The 27,460-nt window shown below is 41.7% G+C and overlaps 1 protein-coding gene across 3 annotated transcripts in view; it reads left to right on the top strand.

Moving 5' to 3' along the window:
- The first annotated feature begins 8,224 nt into the window (after nt 1-8,224).
- The window catches only part of wrn (WRN RecQ like helicase), a 35,954-nt gene continuing 16,718 nt past the window's right edge, over nt 8,225-27,460 (top strand). The window contains exons 1-25 of one of the 3 annotated variants that reach the window (XM_036976766.1): nt 8,225-8,425; nt 9,009-9,085; nt 9,790-9,911; nt 10,342-10,487; nt 10,659-10,807; nt 11,111-11,260; nt 11,396-11,438; nt 12,653-12,755; nt 12,897-13,278; nt 15,566-15,634; nt 16,250-16,367; nt 17,033-17,108; nt 17,196-17,263; nt 18,397-18,505; nt 18,996-19,064; nt 19,839-19,921; nt 20,203-20,309; nt 21,043-21,230; nt 21,591-21,765; nt 22,016-22,197; nt 22,381-22,482; nt 22,718-22,810; nt 23,630-23,774; nt 23,926-24,096; nt 25,983-26,077. In XM_036976766.1, coding sequence (XP_036832661.1) covers nt 9,017-9,085; nt 9,790-9,911; nt 10,342-10,487; nt 10,659-10,807; nt 11,111-11,260; nt 11,396-11,438; nt 12,653-12,755; nt 12,897-13,278; nt 15,566-15,634; nt 16,250-16,367; nt 17,033-17,108; nt 17,196-17,263; nt 18,397-18,505; nt 18,996-19,064; nt 19,839-19,921; nt 20,203-20,309; nt 21,043-21,230; nt 21,591-21,765; nt 22,016-22,197; nt 22,381-22,482; nt 22,718-22,810; nt 23,630-23,774; nt 23,926-24,096; nt 25,983-26,077 — 3,014 coding nt within the window. In that variant the 5' untranslated portion in view covers nt 8,225-8,425; nt 9,009-9,016. Of the gene's footprint in view, nt 8,695-9,008; nt 9,086-9,789; nt 9,912-10,341; nt 10,488-10,658; nt 10,808-11,110; nt 11,261-11,395; nt 11,439-12,652; nt 12,756-12,896; nt 13,279-15,565; nt 15,635-16,249; nt 16,368-17,032; nt 17,109-17,195; nt 17,264-18,396; nt 18,506-18,995; nt 19,065-19,838; nt 19,922-20,202; nt 20,310-21,042; nt 21,231-21,590; nt 21,766-22,015; nt 22,198-22,380; nt 22,483-22,717; nt 22,811-23,629; nt 23,775-23,925; nt 24,097-25,982; nt 26,078-27,460 lie in introns of all 3 variants that reach the window. The other 2 variants (XM_036976765.1, XM_036976764.1) reach the window with 2 other exon arrangements.

Here is a 27,460-nt window from a genome sequence, read left to right as displayed (position 1 = left end):
AATCCGTTAGCCATTTGATTAAATATAAGCAGATTTATGGCTTGGGGGTAGAATCTGTTTAGGAGCCTATTGGTCCTGCTTGCTGTGCGGTAGCAGAGAGAACAGTATATGACTTGGGTGGCTGGAGTCTTTCACACCACCTGGTATTGAGGTTCTAGATTGCAGGGAGCTTGGTCCCAGTGATGTACTGGGCCACACACACTTCCCTCTGCAGCGCCTTACGGTCAGATTCCAAGCCGTTGCCATGCCAAGCAGTGACGCAGCCAGTCAAGATGCTCTCAATGGTGCAGCTGTAGAACTTGTGCTCCTTTCATTCAGAACCTAAAATGAACTTAACTTCAACGTCTGGAAAATACGTATTTTAGACGTTATTTTGCTTACTGGGCATCCAACTCTCCCTTCCTCTCCAGCGGCGAAATCCCACAGATAAAGCGACAGACAACCTAGTTTGAGATTAACAATTTTATTTGACACAGCAAGTTAATTTACTGCAAATAACTGCCTTTATGAAGTAGGATAGAATAGCTGCAATAACGTTATCCGTCACCATCGATATAGATGCTGCAACGTATAAAGGCCTACCAATTTTTTTTAACGTGAATCAGGGACAAACATGATCATTGATTGAGAAAATATCGTAATGGCTACCGGAATAAAGTGATGTTTAAACGCGTTATATGCTAAATGTTCCATCCAGTTTTTCCCCGCGACTTAAAAAAATAACATTCTGAATTCAACAACGCAACTGGTTTCGAACAGATGATAAAATAGGTAAGAGATAATCAACGATGTGTTCTATGGAAAATGCGCGTCATGGAACACACCATCCATAGAGTTGCATTATTTTCTAGCGAACGCATAGAGCCCCGGGTTGATTATTTATGCCAAGGCTATAATTTAACATATTTGCCGCATGAAATGTATTGATTTACTGGTAGAAATGTGTTCTGCATCCACTGAAGTAGCTAGCACGTTTACTAGATAGCTACAGTAGTTTCCGTGGTAACCAAACAAACAGACATGCTAGTTTATCTAACAAAACAATCAGTACTAACTTGCCATTATGACAAATCGAATCCATTTTATATTTAGCAGATGCTCTTATCCAGAGCGACTCGCAGTAGTGAGTGAATACAGCACCAGTCAAAAGTTTGGACACACCTACTCATTCAAGGGTTTTTCTTTATTTTTACTGTTTTCTACATTGTAGAATAAAACTATAAAAAAAACTATAAATAACACATATGGAATCATGTAGTAACTAAAAAAAAGTGTTAAACAAAGTAGCCACCCTTTGCTTTGACGACAGCTTTGCACACTCTTGGCATTCTCTTAACCAACTTCACCTGGAATGCTTTTCCAACAGTGTTGAAGGAGTTCCCACATATGCTGAGAACGTGTTGGCTGCTTTTCCTTCACTCTGTGGCCCAACTCAACCCAACTCATCCCAAAGCACCCCTACACCATCACAAATCCTCCTCCATGCTTCTCGGTGGGAACTACACATGCGGAGATCATCCATTCACCTACTCTGCATCTGGAACAAAAATGACAGATTTACACCTGTCTAATGTCCATTGCTCGTGTTTCTTGGGCCAAGCAAGTGTCTTCTTATTGGTGTCATTTAATGGGTCTGCAGGTAGCCTAGAGGTTAGTTACCGAAAGGTTGCTGGATCGAATCCCCGAGCTGACAACGTAAAAATCTGTCGTTCTGCTCCCGAACAAGGCAGTTAACCCACTGTTCCCCGGTAGGCCGTCATTGTAAATAAGAATTTGTACTGACTTGCCTAAAGTTAATAAAAAAAAAAAAATTGGTACACACACTTCACCACAGTATTCTCCACTCTATATAATAGATGTGATGTTGTTTATTTGATTCATTGCTAAAATAAAGGTTCAATAAAATAAGTAATAAACTTGAGTTCTTACCGATTAAAAAAAAAAAATCTTCTGACTGACTTCAAAGAGACCACATTCAAGTCCTTCATCCCCCACTTAGTCTGACTGCTGCTCTCTCTGGCTCCACAACAAATCCCCGCTCGGCCATCTAGAGGTGTGAATACCCAGCCAGCCTACAAGAAGAGGATGGTAAATGCTTTACAGCAGAAAGAGACTTGGGACCAGTAGCACAATCTTGTGTAGAGGGTGTTCTAAATAGTGTAATTGTAAATAGTGTGTACATTTATTTATTTATATATATATTTTTACTTTGTGTGTGGTTTGTGGTGTGTTCACTTATGACATTAAGTGTTGGCTGCTAACTTGGCCCTTAAATATTTCACTTCTGTGTTTGGAGACATTGGATCAGCATTCTTGTCGCGTCTCCTGTTAGTACATTTTATGTAGGGAAGCTAATGATCCATCATGTATGAAATTCCTGGGAGTGTGTAAACTTGTATTTTTTATTAGCATAGCATTTTAGTATGTTTTCTATAATTATGTTCTTGAAAATGTATCAATTTACCAATTCGGCCACTTGGGTACATTTGGGAAAATTGTGAAGAACACCTGGGTGACTTCATCCTAAATGCTGGAGACTCATATCTCTCTCACTAGCTTTAAGCACCAGCTGTCAGAGCAGCTCACAGATCACTGCACCTGTACATAGCCCATCTGTAACTAGCCCATCCAACTACCTCATCCCCATACTGTATTTATTTATTTTTTATCTTGCTCCTTTGCACCCCAGTATCTCTACTTGCACATTCATCTTCTGCACAGCTACTATTCCAGTGTTTAATTGCTATATTGTAGTCACTTTGCCACCATGGCCTATTTATTGTCTTACCTCCCTTATCCTACCTCATTTGCACATGCTGTATATAGACTTTCTACTGTATGTTTGTTTATTCCGTTTGTAACTCTGTGTTGTTGTATGTGTCAAACTGCTTTACTTTATCTTGGCCAGGTCGCAGTTGCAAATGAGAACTTGTTCTCAACTACCCTACCTGGTTAAATAAAGGTTAAATAAATGAACATAAAAAATGTCATGTAGCTTGCTCATTCTTGAAGTTATCAGTCTGAAAATGTGCACATACACTGTTGCCCTCTTGTGGACACCATGTAAACAGCTTCCTAGCTGAATGTGTGACCTTTCTCTTGCATTTCAAAGATAATGGTAGAACAAAAATAAAAATACAACTTTTCTTTGTATTTTCTTTTACCAGATCTAATCTACAATGTAGAAAATAGTAAAAATAAAGAAAAACCCTGGAATGAGTAGGTGTGTCCAAACGTTTGACTGGCACGGTATATTTTCATATTTGTTGTAATGGTCCCTGTGGGAATCAAACCTTCACCCCTGGTTTTGCAAGTGCCATGCGCTACCAACTGAGCCACATAATTCAACAATGCCAATAATGTTTTCAATTCGACTTCCGCTTTCAATAGCAGCACAAACATAGAACATGTAAGAATTAACTTTAGCCATTGAATTCTACCATGTAAATGTACCGTCTATTATAGTGAAATGATACATAACAACATTTATTTCAAGCAAGCAATAAGGAATGAGGGGGTGTGGTATATGGCCAATATACCACGGCTAAGGGCTGTTCTTAGTCAAATCAAATCTAATTTAATCTGTCACACGCGGCGAATACAACAGGTGAAATGCTTATTTACAAGGCCTTAACCAACAATGCAGTTAAGAAAATAAAAAAGTAAGAGATAAGAATAAGAAATGATTAAAGAGCAGCAGTAAATAACAACAGCAGGGCTATATACAGGGGGTACCGGTACAGAGTCAATGTGGAGGCTATATACAGGAGGTACCGGCACAGAGTCAATGTGGAGGCTATATACAGGGGGTACCGGCACAGAGTCAATGTGGAGACTATATACAGGGGGTACCGGTACAGAGTCAATGTGGAGGCTATACACAGGGGGTAGCGGTACAGAGTCAATGTGGAGACTATATACAGGGGGTACCGGTACAGAGTCAATGTGGAGGCTATATACAGGGGGTACCGGCACAGAGTCAATGTGGAGACTATATACAGGGGGTACCGGTACAGAGTCAATGTGGAGGCTATATACAGGGGGTAGCGGTACAGAGTCAATGTGGAGACTATATACAGGGGGTACCGGTACAGAGTCAATGTGGAGGCTATATACAGGGGGTAGCGGTACAGAGTCAGTATGCGGGGGCACCGGTGTCGAGGTAACTGAGGTAATATGTAGTTATTAAAGTGACTATGCATAGATAATAACAGAGAGTAGCAGCAGCATAGAAGGGGGGTAATGCAAATAGCCTGGGTAGCTATTTGATTAGCGATTCAGGAGTCTTATGGCTTGGGAGTAGAAGCTGTTTAGAAGCCTCTTGGACTTAGACTTGGCGCTCCGGTACCGCTTGCCGTGAGGTAGCAGAGAGAACAGTCTATGACCAGGATGGCTGGAGTCTTTGACAATTTTTAGGGCCTTCTTCGGACACCGCCTGGTATAGAGGTCCTGGATGGCAGGCAGCTTGGCCCCGGTGATGTACTGAGCCATATGCACTACCCTCTGCAATGCCTTGCGGTCGTTGGCCGAGCAGTTGCCATTCCAGGCAGTGATGCAACACGTCAGGATGCTCTCGATGGTACAGCTGTAAAACCTTTTGAGGATCTGAGGATCCATGCCAAATCTTTTCAGTCTTCTGAGGGGGAATGGGTTTTGTCATGCCCTCTTCACGACTGTCTTGGTGTGTTTGGACCATGTTAGTTTGTTGGTGATGTGGACGCCAAGGAACTTGAAGCTCTCAACCTGCTCCAATACAGCCCCGTCGATGAGAATGGGAGAGTGCTCGGTCATCCTTTTCCTGTAGTCTACAATCATCTCCTTTGTCTTGATCACGTTGAGGGAGAGGTTGTTGTCCTTGCACCACACGGTCAGGTCTCTGATCTCCTCCCTTTAGGCTGTCTCATCGTTGTTAGTGATCAGGCCTACCACTGTTGTGTCATCAGCAAACTTAATGATGGTGTTGGAGTCGTGCCTGGCCGTGTAGTCATGAGTGAACAGGGAGTACAGGAGGGGACTGAGCACGCACCCCTGAAGGGCCCCCGTGGTGAGGACCAGCATGGCGGATGTGTTGTTACCTACCCTTACCACCTGGGGTCGGCCCGTCAGGAAGTCCAGGATCCAGTTGCAGAGGGAGGTGTTTAGTCCTGAGCTGAGCTGTAGTCAATGAATAGCATTCTTACATAGGTGTTCCTTTTGTCCAGGTGGGAAAGGGCAGTGTGGAGTGCAATAGAGATTGCATCATCTGTGGATCTGTTGGTGTGGTATGCAAATTGGAGTGGGTCTAGGGTTTCTGAGATAATGGTGTTGATGTGAGCCATGACCAGCCTTTCAAACCATTTCATGGCTATAGACGTGAGTGATGCGGGTCGGTAATCATTTAGGCAGGTTACCTTAGTGTTGCTCACAATGCAACGCAGAGTGCCTGGATACATCCCATCACCGTGGTATATTGGCCATATACCACAAACCCCAGAGGTGCCTTATTGATATTATAAACTGGTTCCGGAAGTAATTAGTGCAGTAAAAGTAAATGTTTTGTTATACCCGTAGTATACGTTTTCATATACCACGGCTGTCAGCCAATCAGCATTCAGGGCTCGAACCACACAGTTTCTTATTAAGTGATAATGCCAGAGAAGCCGGTGTTTGGAGGACATATTGGCACAGGTGTTGTTAAATCCTCCAAACATCGGCTTCGATGGCATTATGACTTTTATACAATGGGTTACCAAAATATTCAAATATTGGTTGAAATGTTATTTTGATGAATTTATTCATAATATTTCTTCCTTCCACAAGATATAGTCCCGACACAAATCTAGGGATGCTACCCAAGCCGGCTGGTCGTTCGTTCTATCAGTTCAGTTGCTAGAGACGCGACCCATTTGTTCGTGCTAAATGTTCTTATCCTAATGTTCTTATCCCTTGCTTGATAGCTAGCCAACTCCGGCTAACTTACAGTCACATCAAAAAGTGCAGCCAGAATAACAGCAAAGTCGCCGCATTTGCATTTGTTTTAGCTGTTTCTAGTGACATTTATTTGGATACAGCCATAACAATGAGCTGAAGATGGGCAATCTTGCCTGGCACAGAAAATGTGCTCACTTGTCAGGACACTGTTGTTCAGAGGAGCGAAAAAAGACTGCACTTAGTTTCGTTTGACCTTTTTAAAATGTACATTTCTTTGTATATATCCATAAAAAGGATGCCAGCTGATTAATGATGTCGACTGGCTGAGAAAAGCTGCCTGCCTGTCTGTCTCGTCCCGACCCCCGACACGTTCATTACTATGGGAAAAGCTGGAGATCTAATTTGAATATTGAAACAATTTTGCAAATGTCAGAGACAGATAGCAATGTTTATACAAATCTCCGCTGTTGAAAACTAAATGTTAGTCTAAAAGAAATGTGAGATAATGACGCTTTTTATAGTGGAAATCAAGTTTATAAATTGCCTGGCTGGGCTGATGAGACAGTGGATTGCGCAGTCAGATGGAACAGAGTAAATAGGCATTTTAACGCCATAGATTTAGCCGGTGGTAACTTGTGGAATAGACGCCTGCTGGAATGTGGTTTTAACCAATCACCATTCAGAATTAGACCTACCCGTTGTATAATTAAGAAATAAGGCCCGATGGGGTTTGGTATATGGCCTGTATACCATGGCTAAGGGCTGTTCTTAGCCACAACGCCACACGAATGCATTATAAGCTGATTAGGTTCGAGCCCTGAATGCTGATTGGCTGACAGCCATGGTATATCAGACCGTATACCACGGGTATGACAGAACATTTATTTTTACTGCTCTAATTATGTTGGTAACCTGTTTATAATAGCAATACTACCGCAATATACCACAGCAATATTACCACAATATACCACAGCTAAGGGCTGTATCCAGGCTCTCTGCGTTGCGTCGTTTATAAGAACAGCCCTTAGCCATGGTATATTGGCCATATACAACAACCCCTTGGGCCTTATTGCTTAATTATAAACCAGTGGTTCTAGCCCTGAATGCTGATTGGCTGACAGCTGTGGTATATCATAACAATATACCACTGGTATGACAAAATCTGGATTTTTTTTTACTGCTCTAATTACGTTGGTAACTAGTTTTTAATAGCGATAAGGCACCTTGGGGGTTTGTGGTATATGTCCAATATAGGGAAAGGGGGATACCTATTCAGTTGTACAACTGAATTCATTCAACTGAAATGTCTCTTCTGCATTTAGCCCAACCCCCCTGAATCAGAGAGGTGCAGACGGCTGCCTTAATCGACATCCATGTATTTGTATGCTATAATTAAGCAATAAGGCCAGAGGGGGTGTGTTATATGGCCAATATACCACGGCTAAGGGCTGTCCATATGCACGACACAACGCAGAGGCCATATACCACAAACCCTGAGGTGCCTTATCGCTATTATAAACGGGTTACCAACAGTCTGTTATAAACTGGGAGGTTTGAGCCCTGAATGCTGAAAGGCTGACAGCCGTGGTATATCATACCGTATACCACTGGTAAGACAAAACATTTATTTGAGCTGCTCTATTTACGCTGGTAGCCAGTTTATAATAGCAATAACACATCTCAGGGGTTTGTGGTATATGGCCAGTATACCTCCACGTTACGTTGTGCCTAAGAAGAGCCCTTAGCTGTGGTATATTGGCCATATACCACACCCCCTCTTGCCTTATTGTTTAATTAATAATAGTTTGAACCCTGAATGCTGAATAGCTGAACGCCGTGGTATATTTAAGCAATAAGGTTCGAGGGGGTATGGTATATTGGCAATATACCACAAACCCCTGACATGCCTTATTGCTATTATAAACTGGCTACTAATGTAATTAGAGCAGTTAAAATAAATGTTTTGTCATAACTATGGTATATGGTCTGATATACCACGGCTGTCAGCCAATCAGCATTCAGGGCTCAAACCATCCAGTTTATAATTTGTAATAATAACGAAATGAATGTTGTCTTAACATACATCCTTAAAATAAACCATTAAATCATTATTTATTCATCAGGTTAGATATTTTTTTTTTTACCGAAATTTGGAACTGTTTAATGACGCTGTTAAAACGCTCAGAAAGGGGTTAGGATATGATGACTGATATATGACTGCGATTTTGTTTCACAAGTGCAGCTAAATGTAGGATCATATTATTATTATTCGTTGGCGACTGTAACCAAAATACTAATACAAATAGGTGCTGTAATGTTACGTAGATGCAACTCATCTTCCAAAACAGTACGTGGCAGCAACTCTCGAGTATATTGAATAAAACATGACTACAAATCAAGAAGAAGAAGAATACGGCGGGAGTTGTTAGCATGTTTGGCAGCTAACGTTAACTACGCGTTAGATACTAGCTAGCAAAGAATAGACGTGAACCATCTCTGGAGATAGCTAATCACCGTGAGTGAGTATGGAAACACATGAACGTAGACAACCATAGCTATCTAGCTAATGCAGCCAGCATAGCACATGACGAGTAAACAGTCAAGCAAGTCAACTACAACGTTTGTTTGCGTTGAATTCAGCAAACTAGCACGGATTCTTGACATGAACCCTTAATGTGACATTAGAGAACGTTAGCCAGCCAGACAGACACAGACAGCCACCTAGCTGACAAATTGGCAGCTGTTGGATTAACGATGGAAAGTTGGAAATATCTGCTATGAGAGGTATCAGCGCATGCACATGTGTTTTAGCCAATGCTAAACAATTTCAGACTGATATGCAAACGTTAGCCTATAATAAAGATGGAAACACGACACTAGCCATGAAAACAGCTGTCATTGTAAAGCGATTTATTTTACACTAGCAACATATTTTGCTGTGTATTTGGCTTGCTAAGGAATACAATCTGATTTTTAAACTGTATTTGCAAAAGAGGAAAATGTTGGAAACAAGGAAGGACTCATGCCACAGTGTTTTATTCTACACTGTAGATGCTGTAACTATTATTAACGCTTATAAAACTCTTTCCCTCTGACAGATTCAAACATGACGGACAGGAATTTACCTGAGTGGATGTCGAAGATAGAAACTACTGAAAAAGATGCACTTAAACAGGTAATTGAAGTTGAGTAAACAGTACTCACATGTATGGTCCAAGATAGTGAACGACGAAACTGATATGGTTAGTAAGCCAGAAGTAGTTCCTGGTTCGTTAACAGATGGAAATATCACCAGCACAGTGTGTAGACAATCCCAGTAGTACAGGCCTACTGGCCTCCAAATGCCTGCCAACAGCTGTCTGAGGTTGGCTATCAAGGTGTGGTTAATTTTCAATTCAGTGAGACTCTCTAATTTGCTTATGTTTACCTATCCACCTGAGCTGTGCAGGGTCATATGCAAATAAAACCATCGCACTGTTTCTCTCAACCCATTTCAATATTCAGTATTGTTAGTGCATGTGATATTTCCTTTGACCACCATTGTTAATTAGTTATAGTTAGAACATTTTAATTAATACCGACTTGAGTTTAATTCAACCAGTTTATTGATACACCATGCGTTGTATAGAGGTCTATGAGACGAGTCCTGCATCATGCTGTCACTCTTCAACATTTGCATAGGTGATGTATGTACTGGAAATGTAAATTTCTGTACATGGAGTAAGAACACATGTGCACGATGGACAATAGTGAATGGCCTTTCATTTGCATATTTCCTTAGACACAGAGCAAACCCAATATGCCCAGTTCTGTGGAGAATGGCTCGTAATATAGTCTCTCTGTGGGGGTAATAAGTAACACTTTTGTTTTTCTCAACAGGTTCAAACAGGACTCTATAAAAGAAATGTCATAGAGGATGACCTTCCTTATCTAGAGTTCACTGGCACAGTCATATTCAGCCAGGAGAAAAATGACTGCTCTTTTCTGTCAGACGAGTTAAGGTAAATCAAGACTATCACCATTCTGAGTCTCATAGTACATTCAGTGTACATGTAATAACACAGAGATTGAGTAGTCAGTCAAGTCAGTTGTACAGTGGTAAGCAGGTAGGCCTAGCATGTGGAGTCATAGGTTTAGTGTGCTGTGGCTTTATTCACCACTTTGAGTAGTTGCTTACCTCTTTCCTCAGAATGCATCACGTCTCTGAAGGCGTATCTATAATCTGGAACTCGTTGTCGGTTCGTCTTGATTGTAAAAATGTGTTCACCGCTGTAAAATAAATGTCTGAATCCAAATTTTGGGGCAAACAACATCTCAAAAGTGTTACAACTGCATTGTACCTTAATTATAGTGGGCAATAATTGTTTTTTTACTTGGATTTTGCACCTCATTTATACATCAGTCCCTCTCTTGTTTTTTTCTTCTTCGTAGGTCTAGTCTTTCACCTGGCTCTGCTGTGGGGTTTGACATAGAATGGCCTCCTTCGTTCACCAAAGGCCAGAAGAAGAAAGTTGCCTTGGTCCAGCTGTGTGCTTCTGTGGAGAAGTGTTACCTTTTTCACCTCTCCCCCATGTCAAGTAAAGTTCACAGGGGAAATGTCTCGAACATTGACTTATCATTCTATGAATCATTTTCTGCTTATCTGATTATGTTATGCCTATAGTTTATCGGTATTTCGACACATCATAAACACGTTTAGACCTGTTCTGCAATGGTTTTCTGTATTGCATATCTCTGACTTCTTGCAGGATTTCCAACTGGCTTGAAGATATTTTTGGAGGATGAGACAATCCGAAAAGTTGGAGTAGGCATCGAAGGAGACATGTGGAAGCTACTCTCTGACTTTGATGTCAAACTGAAGAATTTTGTGGAGCTTGGAGATTTGGCAAATGGAAGAGTAAGATCACAGAATTGTACCCTCATTTTACAGCAATTACACAACTACCAATGTGTTTACTCATGGGCTAATGTATCAAACACTTCCACTTGTTGGTGTGGAACCATATAGTCAAGTCCTAAACAAAATGTCAAGTTAAAAAGGTATCGTTCCAACTACAGCAAAAATACTGGCCTTCTCGAACATTTCACCCAAAATGCATCTGCTAACATGCTATGAGGAATAGCAATAGGACTGTTTGATTGCTCTAAAGCTACTTGCAGTATTATATCCTCACTGACTAGAATTCTTTGTGATTTCCAGCTGCGATGCGGTGAGAGGTGGAGTCTGGATGGGCTCGTCAAGCACCTGTTCAAGAAGAGGCTGTTCAAACAGCAGGATGTGCGCTGTAGCAATTGGGATGACTTTGAACTCTCCCAGGAACAGAAAAGATACGCAGCTACAGATGCTTATGTGAGTGGGGGAAAACCTGTATCATATTGTGTAATTGGAAGAATAGAGAACTGGTTTTGTGGGAGAGTTGTGCGAGAGATTCTGTATTGGTTTATCAGCCATGTTTTTATTTGTTGTTGTTTTTGTCTTGCCTAGGCTGGCCTGATCATTCACAACAAACTGAATACTATGGACCCTGGTGAGTATTGTGTAGATTTCTTTGATGTGTCATACATGTGTTATGTTTCTCAAATCCCAGTTATTTTATTGGTTTCCTTCATTAAAACCCCCTAAGGTCCATGTCCACACCCCCGCGGAAATACAATTAGAAAAATGTTTAAAAAAATAATAAAATAAAAAAATCCCAATGGAAATCTGTCACTTTAAGATATCTGCGTCTCAATCCACCGGTTCCGCCTGTGTCGCTCTTCTGCATTTGTGGTGACAGGTGACTGGTGTTAGAACGATGTTTATCAGACCGTGAGACATCCTGAAAATTCTCACAAAATTGTTGGTAGCGTCTGAACGGTTTGGCCTACAAACTATTATGACCCCTCTATGAAAAGACGAGAATCTCATGAACTCTGTCTTGTGCTCTACAACCTCCACAAGTGTCAGGAGACTTGTCTGAAGTCAGTACAGCCAATCTGCCTTCTGTCTGTATTGTCCATGCTGTTTGGGTTAACCCTTTGTGCAAAGGTGAGATTCTCACAAACATGTACAGTACCATTCAAAAGTTTGGACACATTATTCATTCCAAGGTTTTTCTTTATTTTTATACACATACTAAGCAGCACATGTTATAGACAGAAGCGTGCACATGGCATACCAATCCGAACTTGTCTCTTGGTATGTCCAGCCCATCCATTATCTCAGCCAGTCATGGCTAGCTTGAAGGTTCCTGTCTGTTTCTCTGACTAAACAAACTAGGCTCGTAATTGAACAATTGTATTGATATTTACAGATGGTATGCACGTTTGTTATTAAGGCACAGGAAAGTTCTCATGTTCCAGAAGGCATTTCTGCAAAAAAAAATCATGTTGATAAAAATGTACGTTCAAATGCCTCTCCTGTGAATTAGTGACGCGCGACATATAACTAGTTTCCTCAAATGAGTCAGATCTTTTCTTAAATATAGGAGAGACACTACAGAACACACTTCCTTTTGTTTTATTTGGGGGGGGTCTATCTGTTCCATGTAGTGAATAAGCTAATAGCAGTAAGGACCCCCCCCCCCCCCCCAATAATGATTTATTATAAATAGGGGTCTTAAAAGGATAGATTGTCTTTGGTATGACCTTCATAAAATAATTCTGTATAGTTAGTAGACCCCCCCCTTCCCCGACTTAGACTCTGGTTGGTTAATAGCAGTATTTTTAAACAAAATATATGTCTCTTTGTGCTCCAATAAAGGAGTGAATTCTCAGTCTGGCCTCAAGGACAAGCTGTCTCAAATGGCCAATGAAATTGAGGAATTAGCTGGCAGCATCCCAGAAGAAGTCAATGACATCCAGAGGTCCAGTATACAGACATTACTATTCCAACATCAAGATTGTTGTTCACTTTTTTGTCTGATTCATAAGTACAGTACAGACAAGGTCAGAAATGTAACCAGTCTCAAATGTATGTATTTATTTATTTTCTTTTGTCATTGTAGCGTTGCAACGCTAGTGGAGGACCTGTATGTTAGTCTCACTGCTCTGAGAGATTTGCTGTCAAAGAACAATACCTCAGCTTCTACCATAGATCCAGAACCTTTGTCTCACGACCTCCCAGAGAACAAGCCCCTCAGTCCTGACGGAACAGACACAACCAATGGAACACAGATGGATCAAGGCTCACCCAGAGAAGATGAGGACCTCAATCACTCTAACATAGATCTCTTTAAGGTTCCTGAACCCATGGAAGAGGCCAGCAAACCCATAGACTATCAAGGAGACTGCATCATGTCCCTGGATATCTCAGAGTATGAGCTTCAAATGCTGGAGAGGCAAGCTAAGCAGGAGGATCTGGAGGAGCAGTCCACTTTGGAGTTCCAGGTGAAGAGCAAATCTATTTAGCCTGATCCCAGACCTGTTTGTGCTGTAATGCTAATTTCTATGGTCATGGTCACGCCAATAACCAATAAGACGGGACTAACAGATCTGGAACCAGGCCATATCCATTTGTTTTAATGTGGAGGATTCTACATTAGAAGTCATTGTTTAGGAAACAAGCTAAGGATAGAGAGTCCTTTGTTGACCTCTGTTCATTTTGCATTATGCCACCTTCATGCAAATGTCGTAAAAGTTTGTTGGCAGCCATTTATTGTTCCACTGGTGTGGGCTAGAACAACTAATATATTTAGCCCTTATTCAATAGGGATGGAAGTTTGAACAACTGGTAGTATTTGTGTCACTGGTTTCAATAGAATGTCTTAAGTCTGCATATCATAATATGGCCGGTGTCAGTAAACGTCAGGGGGAAAAACGTAAATAAATTGTTGCCAGCAGCACAGTTAGTCACCAACACTATGGATGACATAAAAACATCCTAACCAGCTTGGCTATGGCGAGTAAAATGGTCAGAGTGAGCTGTTCTCTCATGTGTCTTGAAGTAGCTACCAACTCTCTGAGTTTACTAGTGCCCAGGGCGCACTCTGGCACTCCAGATTGAATTTACGAATACACCCGTAATATAAACCAGCCTTTAGTCTTAATCTTTGGTTGTTTAGTACATGCCCTCACACGTGAATCCTTAAAGTGATGGGTTTAAGAGTGTGTGAACTATGATGAATGAGTGTAGACCAGGGTTTGAGTGTGTGAACAATACTGAATGAGTGTAGACCAGGGTTTGAGTGTGTGAACTATACTGAATGAGGGTAGACCAGGGTTTGAGTGTGTGAACTATACTGAATGAGTGTAGACCAGGGTTTAAGAGTGTGAACTATGCTGAATGAGTGTAGACCAGGGTTTAAGAGTGTGTGAACTATGCTGAATGAGTGTAGACCAGGGTTTAAGAGTGTGTGAACTATGCTGAATGAGTGTAGACCAGGGTTTAAGAGTGTGTGAACTATGCTGAATGAGTGTAGACCAGGGTTTAATAGAGTGTAAACTATGCTGAATGAGTGTAGACCAGGGTTTAAGAGTGTGTGAACTATGCTGAATGAGTGTAGACCAGGGGTTAAGAGTGTGTGAACTATACTGAATGAGTGTAGACCAGGGGTTAAGAGTGTGTGAACTATACTGAATGAGTGTAGACCAGGGTTTAAGAGTGTGTGAACTATGCTGAATGAGTGTAGACCAGGGGTTAAGAGTGTGTGAACTATACTGAATGAGTGTAGACCAGGGGTTAAGAGTGTGTGAACTATACTGAATGAGTGTCGACCAGGGTTTAAGAGTGTTTGAACTATGCTGAATGAGTGTAGACCAGGGGTTAAGAGTGTGTGAACTATACTGAATGAGTGTCGACCAGGGGTTAAGGGTGTGTGAACTATGCTGAATGAGTGTCGACCAGAGGTTAAGAGTGTGTGAACTATGCTGCATGAGTGTCGACCAGGGTTTCCCAAACTCAGTCCTCTGGACCCCAAGTGGTGCATGTTTTAGTTTTTGACTTAGCAAAACAAGAAAACAAAAAAACATTCAAGGGCCATTTTCTCAAAAGTGAGGTTACAAGTTTATCAACTTTCAAAGCAGGATTACTTTCCTGTTGTTCAACTCTAGTGTGTGATATACCATTTTCTAGCTCTGAGTCTCTACTTTTATCCAATGTGAAAAAAACACAATTTCAAATGTTGCTACATAAGATCGAGCTGAGCAGTCACATATAATAATATATTTAGCAGGTGCTTTTATCCAAAGCGACTTAGTCATTCTTGCATACATTTTACGTACGGGTGGTGCCGGGAATCAAACCCACTATCCTGCCGTTGTAAGTAGGGCTGTGGCGATACAAGTATCGCAATATTTCTTCCATAGCAACACTACAAACAAGTAGACCAAACTCTTTTGGTCCTTTAAAAACCTGCTGTATGTAAAATATTGTGTGCTATAGCTTGGGAAATAAATTGGACAGGATGACAACACAATGATGTTTGTTTCCAACGTCAGGACTGTTTTCCTAAAGAAGTTGCATCCGCTTCGTGTTTTGTTTCCTTGCCACGATACTAAGGAGTATGGTGATACTGGTGTCGTCCCGGCACAAGTTGCAAGAGCCTTGCTCTAACAATTGAGCTACAGTAGACCTCAGACCTGAAGTTGATTGGTGAAGATAATGAATCTTCACCAATCAACTTCACCCACCATATTAGGTTCTTAATGCTTTGCTCTTTTCTCTTTTCTATTGAAGGAGAAAAATGCACTGGATGACTCTGCAGACCTTTTGTACGAAGTGGAGCTGGAGAGCGAGATGCTACAGGTAATAGTCTAGATGTCAGAGAGAACGATGGATTTCCCCTCTTACGATACATTATCCTTACAGATGTTATCCAAACCTCTCTCTCATCAGTCAGTATGCCCATTCTCAATAAGCCAGTTTTACACATTCAAGCACATCTGAGGTGTGGATTTCTCTCATTAACCTTCTTATAGCAGGCCTGGGTCAAAATATATCAAAAATGTGAGTTTATTAGTTTGATTTGTATAAAATATGTCAAAACCGTGAGTTTCTTAGCCTGATTTTTTTATCAAATATGTCAAACCCATGAGTTTCTTAGCCTGATTTTTTTATAAAATATGTCAAACCCATGAGTTTGTTAGCTTGGTTTTTTGTTTGCCTTGTACAATTGAACCAATGGATGTATTTCTGTTCTGCTTGAATTTAACTAGGTAAGTTATTGAACATATTATATTTTACAATAACTACCTGACAATAGATTAGTCCCGAAAGTACGAGCTCCAAACTAAATCAAGTACGTATTATATTTTCAAGTGTACAAAAGTATATGTGACATAAGCATTTGCCCCAGGTCTGCTATTGGTTAAGAACCAGTGCCTTGTGTGATGATGTGGTTTGGGATGTTTCTCACCTCAGTGTGTGGAGGAAGTGGAGAGGTTGACTCAACAGAAACAACCCCAACCTGAGGAAATGCCCTCTGGCCCTGGCAATGAGGAGGATGACATAGAGGAGCTGGAGGAAGAAGAAGAATTTGGTACTGATGGAGCTATTTCTTAGCTGTTTTAGGTTTCAAAGATTGTTGTGGAGAAATACTAATGGACTGACTGACAAATAGACAGCCTTATTAGAATGTATTGTGTGTAAAAGGAGGATGCTCTCAGTCTACTGTGTGTTGATTGAAGTAGAGTGATGGTACATTTTAATCAAAGGAGCTAATAATAGCTATCATTTTCTGCTGTAGGCAGTGGTAAAAGTGGTGAGCCTTTACACGAATCCCATGACCTATATAGCCAGCATTATAATTAAATCATGCTCTACTCTGTTAAAAATCAATACCAACACAGAAACCTATTCAAAATCACACGTCAAGATAGATTTAAGCAATAAGGCCCAACCGGGTGTGGTATATGGCCAATATACCACGGCTAAGGACTGTTCTTACGTACGACGCAACGCGGAGTGCCTGGACACAGCCCTTAGCCGTGGCATATTGGCTATATACCACAAACTACTTATTAATCCAATTCCCTCTAGGAGTTTGGCTCGTTGCCAACAGCAGGGTTTTAGAATAGCAGTTTAGGATCTCCAGCTTTGTGTACTTGGGCAGATGTTAACCTCCAGTGTCAAATGTACTCAGGCAGATGTGAGTGTATTTCTGTGTCAGTCTATTGAGGCCTCTTTCCCGCTCTCCACATGCAGATCCATCTCTTCCAGAGCCACTCCCTGAACAAATCAAATGTCTAAAGATGTATTTTGGACATAGTCGCTTCAAGCCGTAAGTCACCCCCCCCCCCCATATGTTCATATTATAATTTCTCCTTTCTGTCATTTGTTCATGAAAGACAAATCCCCTCTGTTTCAGAGTACAATGGAAAGTAATTCACTCTGTTCTGAAGGAGAGGCGAGATAACCTTGTTGTCATGGCAACAGGTAAGTTCCACCCCCCCCCCCCCACTCGCCATCGTGTTAAGTTAATTATGATTGACTAGGTCATCACGGTAATATGAGCATCCATATGGATGGCATCGTATAGTTCCAATAATAAAGTTTAGTTCGTAAATGAATATTCCCCGACGATGTACATAAAAAATAAAAAATGATTGGGCTTTCATCCTTTTGTTCAAATCTGATGTATTTGCACTTATACTACCGCTATTGCACTGCCACCTAGTGGATGGTTTCTTTATGACTCTGAAATCTCTATGCACATTCCTCAATGCACATGATTTAATCAGACCTGTATGACAAGTAGTGTAAGTTAGTTCTGCTGCGGGATATTCAAGGGTACTACAAATACATTTGTAGTTAGAGTCACACAAAAAACTCACAAAAGCTCTGAGGAAGGTTGTGTGGTCGATCCGTAAAGCTTAATAAAGAACAGTGTTTCTTAGTTTTAATCATTTTATTCAACTGCTACTGTGCACCTGCAAAAAAGATAGCTCAGATGTGCGAGTGACTTTTTGAATTATAGTTACAGATGACAACATCCTTTAATTAGTATGTGACAGAAACAGGCTGAATGAGTATAGTCACGAACCGGCTCGTAACAGAAAGGGAGACAACGCAGAGATCAAGGGATAACAAAAAAATATATTTCTTAACTAAAGTAAACTATATTTGAATTAACAATGGTGTGTAGTTGCGTGCAAAGATGGTAATAATATGGAGCCAAAATAAACAAACCACAAAATGCCACAACCAAACCAACATACATTGTGTTTGCATGGAGAGAGTCTCCTCAATGAATGGGGGGGAAAGGTGTATTTATCCCCAGGACACACCTGGGCTTGGGTGTGTTTCGCTGACGACCCTCCCGGCTCCGCCTACCAACTTCATATTAAGGAAAACAAGAGCAAAGAGAAAGAAATTCTGTAGACAGAGTGGGAGGGTCATCACAGTATAGTTTAGGAAAATATGCTATCACTTATTCAACTAACCATTTTCTGTAATGGAACATCTTGGGTTAGTAGGTGAGATATGCAACGTGATGTAAAATCAATGAGGATGTCAGCCATTGGTATTCTACTAGCTAAACTGAAGTCTATGTCTATGTCTCCCTGAAGGGTATGGGAAAAGCCTGTGCTTCCAGTTTCCCCCAGTGTACTGTGTTGGCGTCAGCATTGTTATCTGTCCTCTCATCGCTCTCATGGAGGACCAAGTGCTCCAGCTCGAGTGAGTAGCATCATTTTAGCACCAGTAACCTTTTAATAATACCATACCTACCAATGTCATCTTCTACTTTTAACATATTTTGATTGTCATACGCCATTAATAGAAATAATCACATGAGTTTGATTGCTTGTTTTTCCCCATATATATTGAATAATGTGAAAATGACATGTTTTTGCAGGAATAGAAGTATCTGGTAAGCATTAGAGCTCATCCATGTTGATATTCTTCTGAGTGAAACAACATGTCGTTTTGGTTTATAGGTGACACCTAGTCAGCCAGGGGTTGCGTTCAGCAGAACATAATGTTGTGCAACGTGCAGATAGAAAAACAGCATGTAGAACAAACACCCCTCTAACATGTAGAATAAGGAACCATGTTGGCTCTGTTCATGATATTTCTATCTGCAACGTTCCACAAGCTGAACCCTTTCCAGGTGGGATCATGGTGATGTTCCCCTGCAACAACGTAACATTTTCTATTTATTTTCCAGAATGTCCAACATTCCAGCTTGTTTTCTTGGCTCTGCTCAGACCAAAAATGTTTTAGCCGGCTTGAAACAGTAAGCTCCTTTTCAAAAAAAAATAAATCATGTGATACGTGCCTAAAGGGACGTTTACTTGCACCCTCTCCTCTGTTCTGTCATGATGTGTAATATACTCATTTACACTTTTTACAGTCAAGGGGCATTGTAGCCTGAGTGCTGGTCTGTTTGTGCTATCATGTCAACTCCTTGTCATGCCAGTGACAATGAGCAATGAAGTTGGCCAGAGCAAACAGATCTGGGACCAGGCTACCAATGTCATAAGTCAGCTCCCAGGCACACAATGTACCGAGTTTACTAGCTGTATGGACTGTAAAATTGATCAATTAAAGTGGCAATATGTAACTTCTTGGGTGACTCAAATTCACATAGAAATGTAAGTTATAGATCTATCATTCTACTTGAAAGCAAATGTAAGATGTTGTAAGGTAAGGTTGTAAGATATGTTCTAGGTGCACTATTTCTATGCTTCCAGTTCTTAAGTTTTGTTTTTGCCTCTTTTTGTACACCAGCTGAAACAACCATATGTTTGGTTATTAAATATATTTCAGTGGTTTGGACGGTACAATGATAGTATAGACTATCTTATTTTGTCACAAACTGAAATGAGGCAAACTTAGTTTTAGCAACCAGGAAATAGCGGTGTGATTTCTGCATAGTGTTACTTTAAGACTAAACAACATCTAGCAGGACTGTGGAACTGGAAAGCCTGAGTTTTGCACCCCTGTTATAAGTAAAGCCTGCTTATGTACCAACTAGGCAGAAAATAACATGACCTTATTCTGTCTTTAGGGGGCAATACAGAGTTGTATACATGACCCCAGAATACTGCTCAGGCAATGTATCTCTACTCGAACAGCTTGATAGAAGTATAGGTGAGTGAACTCTAGGTCCCAATTCATGACTTTCTTTTAAATATATCTCCATATACATTTATACAGATATATCCCATTGTCTTTTTATACATTTAACAGTGAGAATATAGTTGGTGTAGGAACTGTTTCCCAAAAACATCTTTAGAACAAAGATTATCTTAAGTTCATTGGTAGGCAATGGACAAACAATAATTTAACTCTAAAGATGATCTTTATGTTTTGGGGAAAAATAACTATTTTGGGCTGAGTTATCTCTGCATTCTGCTGTGCTTGTCCTGCAGGAATCTCTTTGATAGCGGTGGATGAGGCTCATTGTATCTCTGAGTGGGGCCATGACTTCAGAGGTGCATACAGGAGTCTGGGAAACCTGAAAAGAAGTCTACCTAACGTAAGAATATTAGTCTCTCATTGCATACATCATTTGGTGATGCCAAAGAAAAATGTCCATCCTGAATGGACAATAAAGTTTTATTCTATTCTATCAGACCGCCATCATCTTAAACAATATATTATCAATTAGATCCTCCGTCATAATTCTTATGTAGTCATGTCATAATGAGGACATAACAGATGTTGCATAACAGGTCAGCTACATAATTCTATGTATCATGGACAGTTGGCAAACGCTGACATCCTTCTTATGTGCAGGACTTACGATGGTGTCCAGTGAAGTTTTACCAGGATTGTGAATGACTGTGTTTGTTGCGTGTTCAGTTTCCCATTGACTGTGTTCCGTGTTCAGGTTCCCATTGACTGTGTTCCGTGTTCAGGTTCCCATTGACTGTGTTTCAGGTTCCCATTGACTGTGTTGCGTGTTCAGGTTCCCATTGACTGTGTTGCGTGTTCAGGTTCCCATTGACTGTGTTGCGTGTTCAGTTTCCCATTGACTGTGTTCCGTGTTCAGGTTCCCATTGACTGTGTTGCGTGTTCAGGTTCCCATTGACTGTGTTGCGTGTTCAGGTTCCCATTGACTGTGTTCCGTGTTCAGGTTCCCATTGACTGTGTTCAGGTTCCCATTGACTGTGTTCCGTGTTCAGGTTCCCATTGACTGTGTTCCGTGTTCAGGTTCCCATTGACTGTGTTCCGTGTTCAGGTTCCCATTGACTGTGTTCCGTGTTCAGGTTCCCATCGTGGCGCTGACTGCCACTGCAAGCCCATCCATCAGGGAGGACATAGTGAAGAGTCTGAACCTGGAGCAACCCATCGTCACCTGCACCTCCTTCGACCGGCCCAACCTCTACCTGGACGTCAAACGCAAGTCTGGGGGCGTGTTTCAGGACCTGAATGGCTTCCTGAAGAAGACCACTCGGTAGGCCTATATATTAATTGCTTATAGGTCAACATATATTTAGGTCCATATACTGAATGAAGGTTAATAAAATATTTCAGTAGACCTAGTTATATGATGTTGGTTTTTAATACAGTATATGTCATGTATAAATGCTTTTGGGAATATTGGTGAATATGGAGCCAGCTTTTATCATAGTAATGATATTAATATCCATGTTTTATTTGTATAGGAAAAGATGACATCGAATGTCTTTGAGCAGATGCAGGATATAAAAATGTATTCGGTAGATGATACTCGGCACAATCCTCCCACAACGCTTCGACCAATTAGATCAAAATTGCTTTTTTTTTGTGTCTCATTTGCTGTCGGCTATTTCAGGGGGGATTATGAGTTTGAAGGGTCCTCTATTGTGTACTGCCCCTCGAGGAAAGAGGCTGAGCGTGTGACTTCCACCCTGACCTCGCTGGGTGTCACGTGTGGTGTATACCATGCTGGTCTGGGCATCAAGCAGAGGAGGGAGACCCAGCATCGCTTCATGAGGGACGAAATCCAGGTGTGCTTTTAAATCTTTAAGAAACAAAATATATTTAAAATGAAATCCAGGTGGGTTAGATGTATTGCTATACTGTGTAGAGATTGATAGTAGCAAAATATATTCCACATTTAGTTTAATTAGTCTCTTCTTTCCAAATATAAATCAGTTTGTGGTTCTTTGCAAATTCTATACAGGCACGAAAACACATTAAAACATTGTCCACCTCTGTATGCAAGCATACTTATATGTTTTTGTTAATTGTTTTCAGTGTATTGTGGCTACAGTTGCTTTTGGAATGGGGATCAATAAGGCCGACATCAGGAAGGTGATCCATTATGGAGCCCCTAAGGAGATGGAATCTTACTACCAGGAGATTGGACGTGCTGGGAGAGACGGACTTCCAAGTGCCTGCCACGTCCTGTGGGCACCAGCAGATCTAAAATTAAACAGGTCACTCTTTTTTGTGATTATGTTATGAGAATGTAAAAAAAAATATATATATATATATAAGTTCATAAATGGTAGACAAGACAGTTATAATAAATAAATAATACTGTCTTGGCATGAAGCCTTCAGAGTTCAGATTAGTGAAACCCAGACCTGAACTGAGTCTTTTGTTGTTGTTCTATACAGGTTTCTCATCAACCAGGTAGCAAACAACAAATTCCGGGGCTACAAGCTCAAAATGATGGGCAAAATGGACTTGTATCTCAACTCATCCAAGTGCAGAAGGAAGTAAGTATTGTTCCTGCTCAGTCTTGTTCCTGCTCAGTCTTGTTCCTGCTCAGTCTTGTTCCTGCTCAGTCTTGTTCCTGCTCAGTCTTGTTCCTGCTCAGTCTTGTTCCTGCTCAGTCTTGTTCCTGCTCAGTCTTGTTCCGTAATGAGTGACACATGTTTTAGGTACATATAGTATATTGTGTCAATAGCTACCTGTATTCAAAGTATTGCTTCACATTTCATTTCTCTTTAGGCTGATCCTCTCCCACTTTGAAGACAAACAGCTTCGAAAGGTGACCTCGGGCATCATGGGAACTGACCAGTGCTGTGACAACTGCCGATCTGGGTGGGTGTTTTGTTCTATTCTGTTCTATGTAAAATAACATCCACGTGTTATTTTAGCTTCACATGACATGCACTGTCTACTGTGTTCTGTTTCCACCATCTTTGGGTTCTTTTAGACCAGGGCTGCCCAATCCTTTTCCTGGAGATCTACTGTCCTGTAGGTTTTCACTCCAACCCTCTTCCTGGAGATCTATTGTCCTGTAGGTTTTCACTCCAACCCTCTTCCTGGAGATCTACTGTCCTGTAGGTTTTCACTCCAACCCTCTTCCTGGAGATCTACTGTCCTGTAGGTTTTCACTCCAACCCTCTTCCTGGAGATCTACTGTCCTGTGGGTTTTCACTCCAACCCTCTTCCCGGAGATCTACTGTCCTGTGGGTTTTCACTCCAACCCTCTTCCCGGAGATCTACTGTCCTGTGGGTTTTCACTCCAACCCTCTTCCTGGAGATCTACTGTCCTGTGGGTTTTCACTCCAACCCTCTTCCCGGAGATCTACTGTCCTGTGGGTTTTCACTCCAACCCTCTTCCTGGAGATCTACTGTCCTGTGGGTTTTCACTCCAACCCTCTTCCCGGAGATCTACTGTCCTGTGGGTTTTCACTCCAACCCTCTTCCCGGAGATCTACTGTCCTGTGGGATTTCAGTCCAACCCTAATTTAACACACCTGATTCTACTAATTAGCTGCTCAACAAGACCTTAACTAGCTGAATCAGATATGCTAAATTAGTGTTGGACTGAAAACCTACAGGACAGTAGATCTCCAGGAAGAGGGTTGGGCAGCCCTGTTTAAGATCATCCATTGGGAATGTGTGTGTTTTCAGGGCGGTGAACAGAGTCGGTGTAAATGACACAGTGGACGGTGGGCGTCAGGATTACGGTGTGTTGGCATTCCAGCTGATGGGAGCCGTCAGTGCTATGGGGGAGCGATTCGGCTCCTCAGCCCCCATCCTGTTCCTCCGTGGATCAGTGAGTTTGAGAGTTTTGGGCTGGGTCATGTTCATTAGGGCATACTGGAACAAAACAGAAAAATGAAAAGTATTGTGTCCAGGTTGTCCCACTCTGTTTCCGTTAGTCTACTAGGTGCCTAATGAACTTGACCTTGTTCTTCTTCTTCCAGTACTCTCAAAGGGTTCCTGAGAAGTACCGGTGCCACCCTCTGTTTGGAGCTGGGAAGAGTGTCTCTGAGCCCTGCTGGAAAGCCCTGGCACGGGAGCTGGTGATTGAGGAATACCTGAAGGAAGCCACCGGCACTAGCAAGTTCTGTGTCCTCTGTAAAATCACCCCCAAGGTACGACATAACATATCACAACAACACAACATATATCACAACCATAATATATTACAACATAACACTACATACAGTGCATTCGGAAAGTATTCAGATCCCTTCCCCTTTTCCATATTTTGTTACATTACAGCCTTATTCCAAAATGGATTAAAACATATTTTTCTCTCAATCTACACACAATACCCCATTTGACAGTGAAAACAGGTTTTTAGACATTTTTGCAAATAAAAAAACAGATACCTTATTTACGTGACTGATGACCCTTTGCTATGAGACTCTAAATTGAGCTCAGGTGCATCCTGTTTCCATTGATCATCCTTGAGATGTTTCTACAACTTGATTGGAGTCCAGCTGTGGTAAATTCAATTGATTGGACATGATTTGGAAAGGCACACACCTGTCTTTATAAAGTTCCCACAGTTGACAGTGCATGTCAGAGCAAAAACCAAGCCGTGAGGTCGAAGGAATTGTCCGTAGAGCTCTGAGACAGGATTGTATCGAGGCACAAATCTGGGGAAGGGTACCAAAAAAGGTCTACAACATTGAAGGTCCCCAAGAACACAGTGGCCTCCATATTTTTTTAAATAGAATAAGTTTGGAACCACCAAGACTCTTCCTAGAGCTGACAGCCCTGCCAAACTGAGCAATCGGGGGAGAAGGGCCTTGGTCAGGGAGGTGACCAAGAACCCGATGGTCACTCTAACAGAGCTCTAGAGGTCCTCTGTGATGGGAGAACCTTCCAGAAGGGCAACCATCTCTGCAGCATTCCACCAATCAGGCCTTTATGGAAGAGAGGCCAGACGGCAGCCACTCCTCAGTAAAAGGCACATGACAGCCCGCTTGGAGTTTGCTAAAAGGCACCAAAGGAAAGCAAGATTGAACTCTTTGGCCTGACTGCCAAGCGTCACATCTGGAGGAAACCTGGCACCATCTCTATGGTGAAGCATGGTGGTGGCAGCATCATACTGTGGGGATGTTTTTCAGCGGCAGGGACTGGGAGACTAGTCAGGATCGAGGGAAAGAATGGAGTAAAGTACAGAGATCCTTGATGAAAACCTGCTCAGGATCTCGGACTGGGGCCATGGTTCACCTTCCACCAGGACAATGACCCTAAGCACACAGCCAAGACAACGCAGGAGTGGCTTTGGGACAAGTCTCTGAATGTTCTTGAGTGGCCCAGCCAGAGCCCGGACTTGAATCCGATCGAACATCTCTGGAGAGACCTGAAAATAGCTGGGTAGTGACGCTCCCCATCCAACCTGACAGAGCTTGAGAGGATCTGCAGAGAGGAATGGGACAAACTCCCCAGATACAGGTGTGCCAAGGTTGTAGCGTCAAACACAAGAAGACTCGAGGCTGTAATCGCTGCCAAAGATGCTTCAACAAAGTACTGAGTAAAGGGTCTGAATACTTAAGTAAACTTGACATTTCAGCTTTTGCTTTGTCATTATGGGGTATTGTGTTCAGATTGGGGGGGGGGGGGGGGGGGGGGGGGGGGGGGGGGGGACAAATTTAATACATTTTAGAATAATGTGGAAAAAGTCAAGGGGTCTGAAAACCACAACATAACACAACAGTATATTCTATACTACTGTCTCAGGACCGTTTCTCAGACTGGAATCAGTTATTTTGGATAACTGGTGGTAGTGTAAATATTATGTCTGACAGTTTGTTTTGTCTTTAAATCAACAATTGTCAATGTGTTTATGGCTGAAACATATTTCTAAGCATACTGCTTATAGAAATCAGGTGTAGTAAGCATGTTGGCTGTTCCTGAGGCGACCACTAGGCAACCACTAGGCGACCACTTACTACAGCTTTCTCTATTATGTGTCTTATTCAGGGATGGGTTCAATTCCATTTCAATATATCATTCTTATTCAAAGGGGAGGTGGTGGCTGAGCCGAGCCCTGGATGAGAAACAGAGAACCCTCCTGCTCCAGTCGAGTGACCCTGACCTCAACACCTGGTCTGCACTAAGGTATACACTACGTAGTACACTACCACATTCTACTGCTACTTAGTGTGCACACTCATTAGGGAGAGAATACACTCATTAGGGAGAGAATACACTCATTAGGGAGAGAATACACTCATTAGGGAGAGAACACACTCATTAGAGAGAGAACACACTCATTAGGGAGAGGGAGAGAACACACAAATTAGGGAGAGAACACACTCATTAGAGAGAGGGAGAGAACACACTCATTAGAGAGAGAGGGAGAGAACACTCATTAGGGAGAGAACACACTCATTAGAGAGAGAGGGAGAGAACACACTCATTAGGGAGAGAACACACTCATTAGGGAGAGAACACACTCATTAGGGAGAGAACACACTCATTAGAGAGAGAGGGAGAGAACACACTCATTAGGGAGAGAGGGAGAGAACACACTCATTAGGGAGAGAGGGAGAGAACACACTCATTAGGGAGAGAGGGAGAGGACACACTCATTAGGGAGAGAACATACTCATTAGAGAGAGAACACACTCATTAGAGAGAGGGAGAGAACACACTCATTAGAGAGAGAACACACTCATTAGAGAGAGAACACACTCATTAGGGAGAGAGGGAGAGAACACACTCATTAGGGAGAGAACACACTCATTAGAGAGAGAACACACTCATTAGAGAGAGAACACACTCATTAGGGAGAGAACACACTCATTAGGGAGAGAACACACTCATTAGGGAGAGAACACACTCATTAGGGAGAGAACACACTCATTAGAGAGATAACACACTCATTAGAGAGAGAACACACTCATTAGGGAGAGAACACACTCATTAGAGAGAGAACACACTCATTGGAGAGAGAACACACTCATTAGGGAGAGAACACACTCATTAGGGAGAGAACACACTCATTAGGGAGAGAACACACTCATTAGGGAGAGAACACACTCATTAGGGAGAGAACACACTCATTAGAGAGAGAGGGAGAGAACACACTCATTAGAGAGAGGGGGAGAGAACACACTCATTAGAGAGCGAGGGAGAGAACACAAATGCCTTTCCATCAGGATGGCTTCGAGAGGCTCATCTGGGTCGTGTTCATTAGGGCACATCGTAGTGAAACATTTTGCAAGACAACCAAAATGAGCATTCCTTATTGGACAAACGAACTCAGTTTCAGACAGTTTTCTTAAAATGTGTGCATTGTGAACATAACATCCTCTTAGAGGAACGCCAATACCACCGTCCTCTTTCATGTTGCCAAAACGATCTATGACTCTAACATATAGTAGTTTACATTATTTTAGTTTGTTGTCCTAGGCCTAACTTACTTTCATGTGCAACGATGAGCCAGCTAGTTAACATTGGCCTACCATATCTAGCTACATATGCACAGTGTGATTTTTA

Source organism: Oncorhynchus mykiss, chromosome 5 (genome assembly GCF_013265735.2).
Source record: "Oncorhynchus mykiss isolate Arlee chromosome 5, USDA_OmykA_1.1, whole genome shotgun sequence".
Lineage (NCBI taxonomy): Eukaryota > Metazoa > Chordata > Actinopteri > Salmoniformes > Salmonidae > Oncorhynchus > Oncorhynchus mykiss.
The sequence above is the reverse complement of the archived record's forward strand: the minus strand, read 5'-3'. Positions and strand labels throughout refer to the sequence as shown.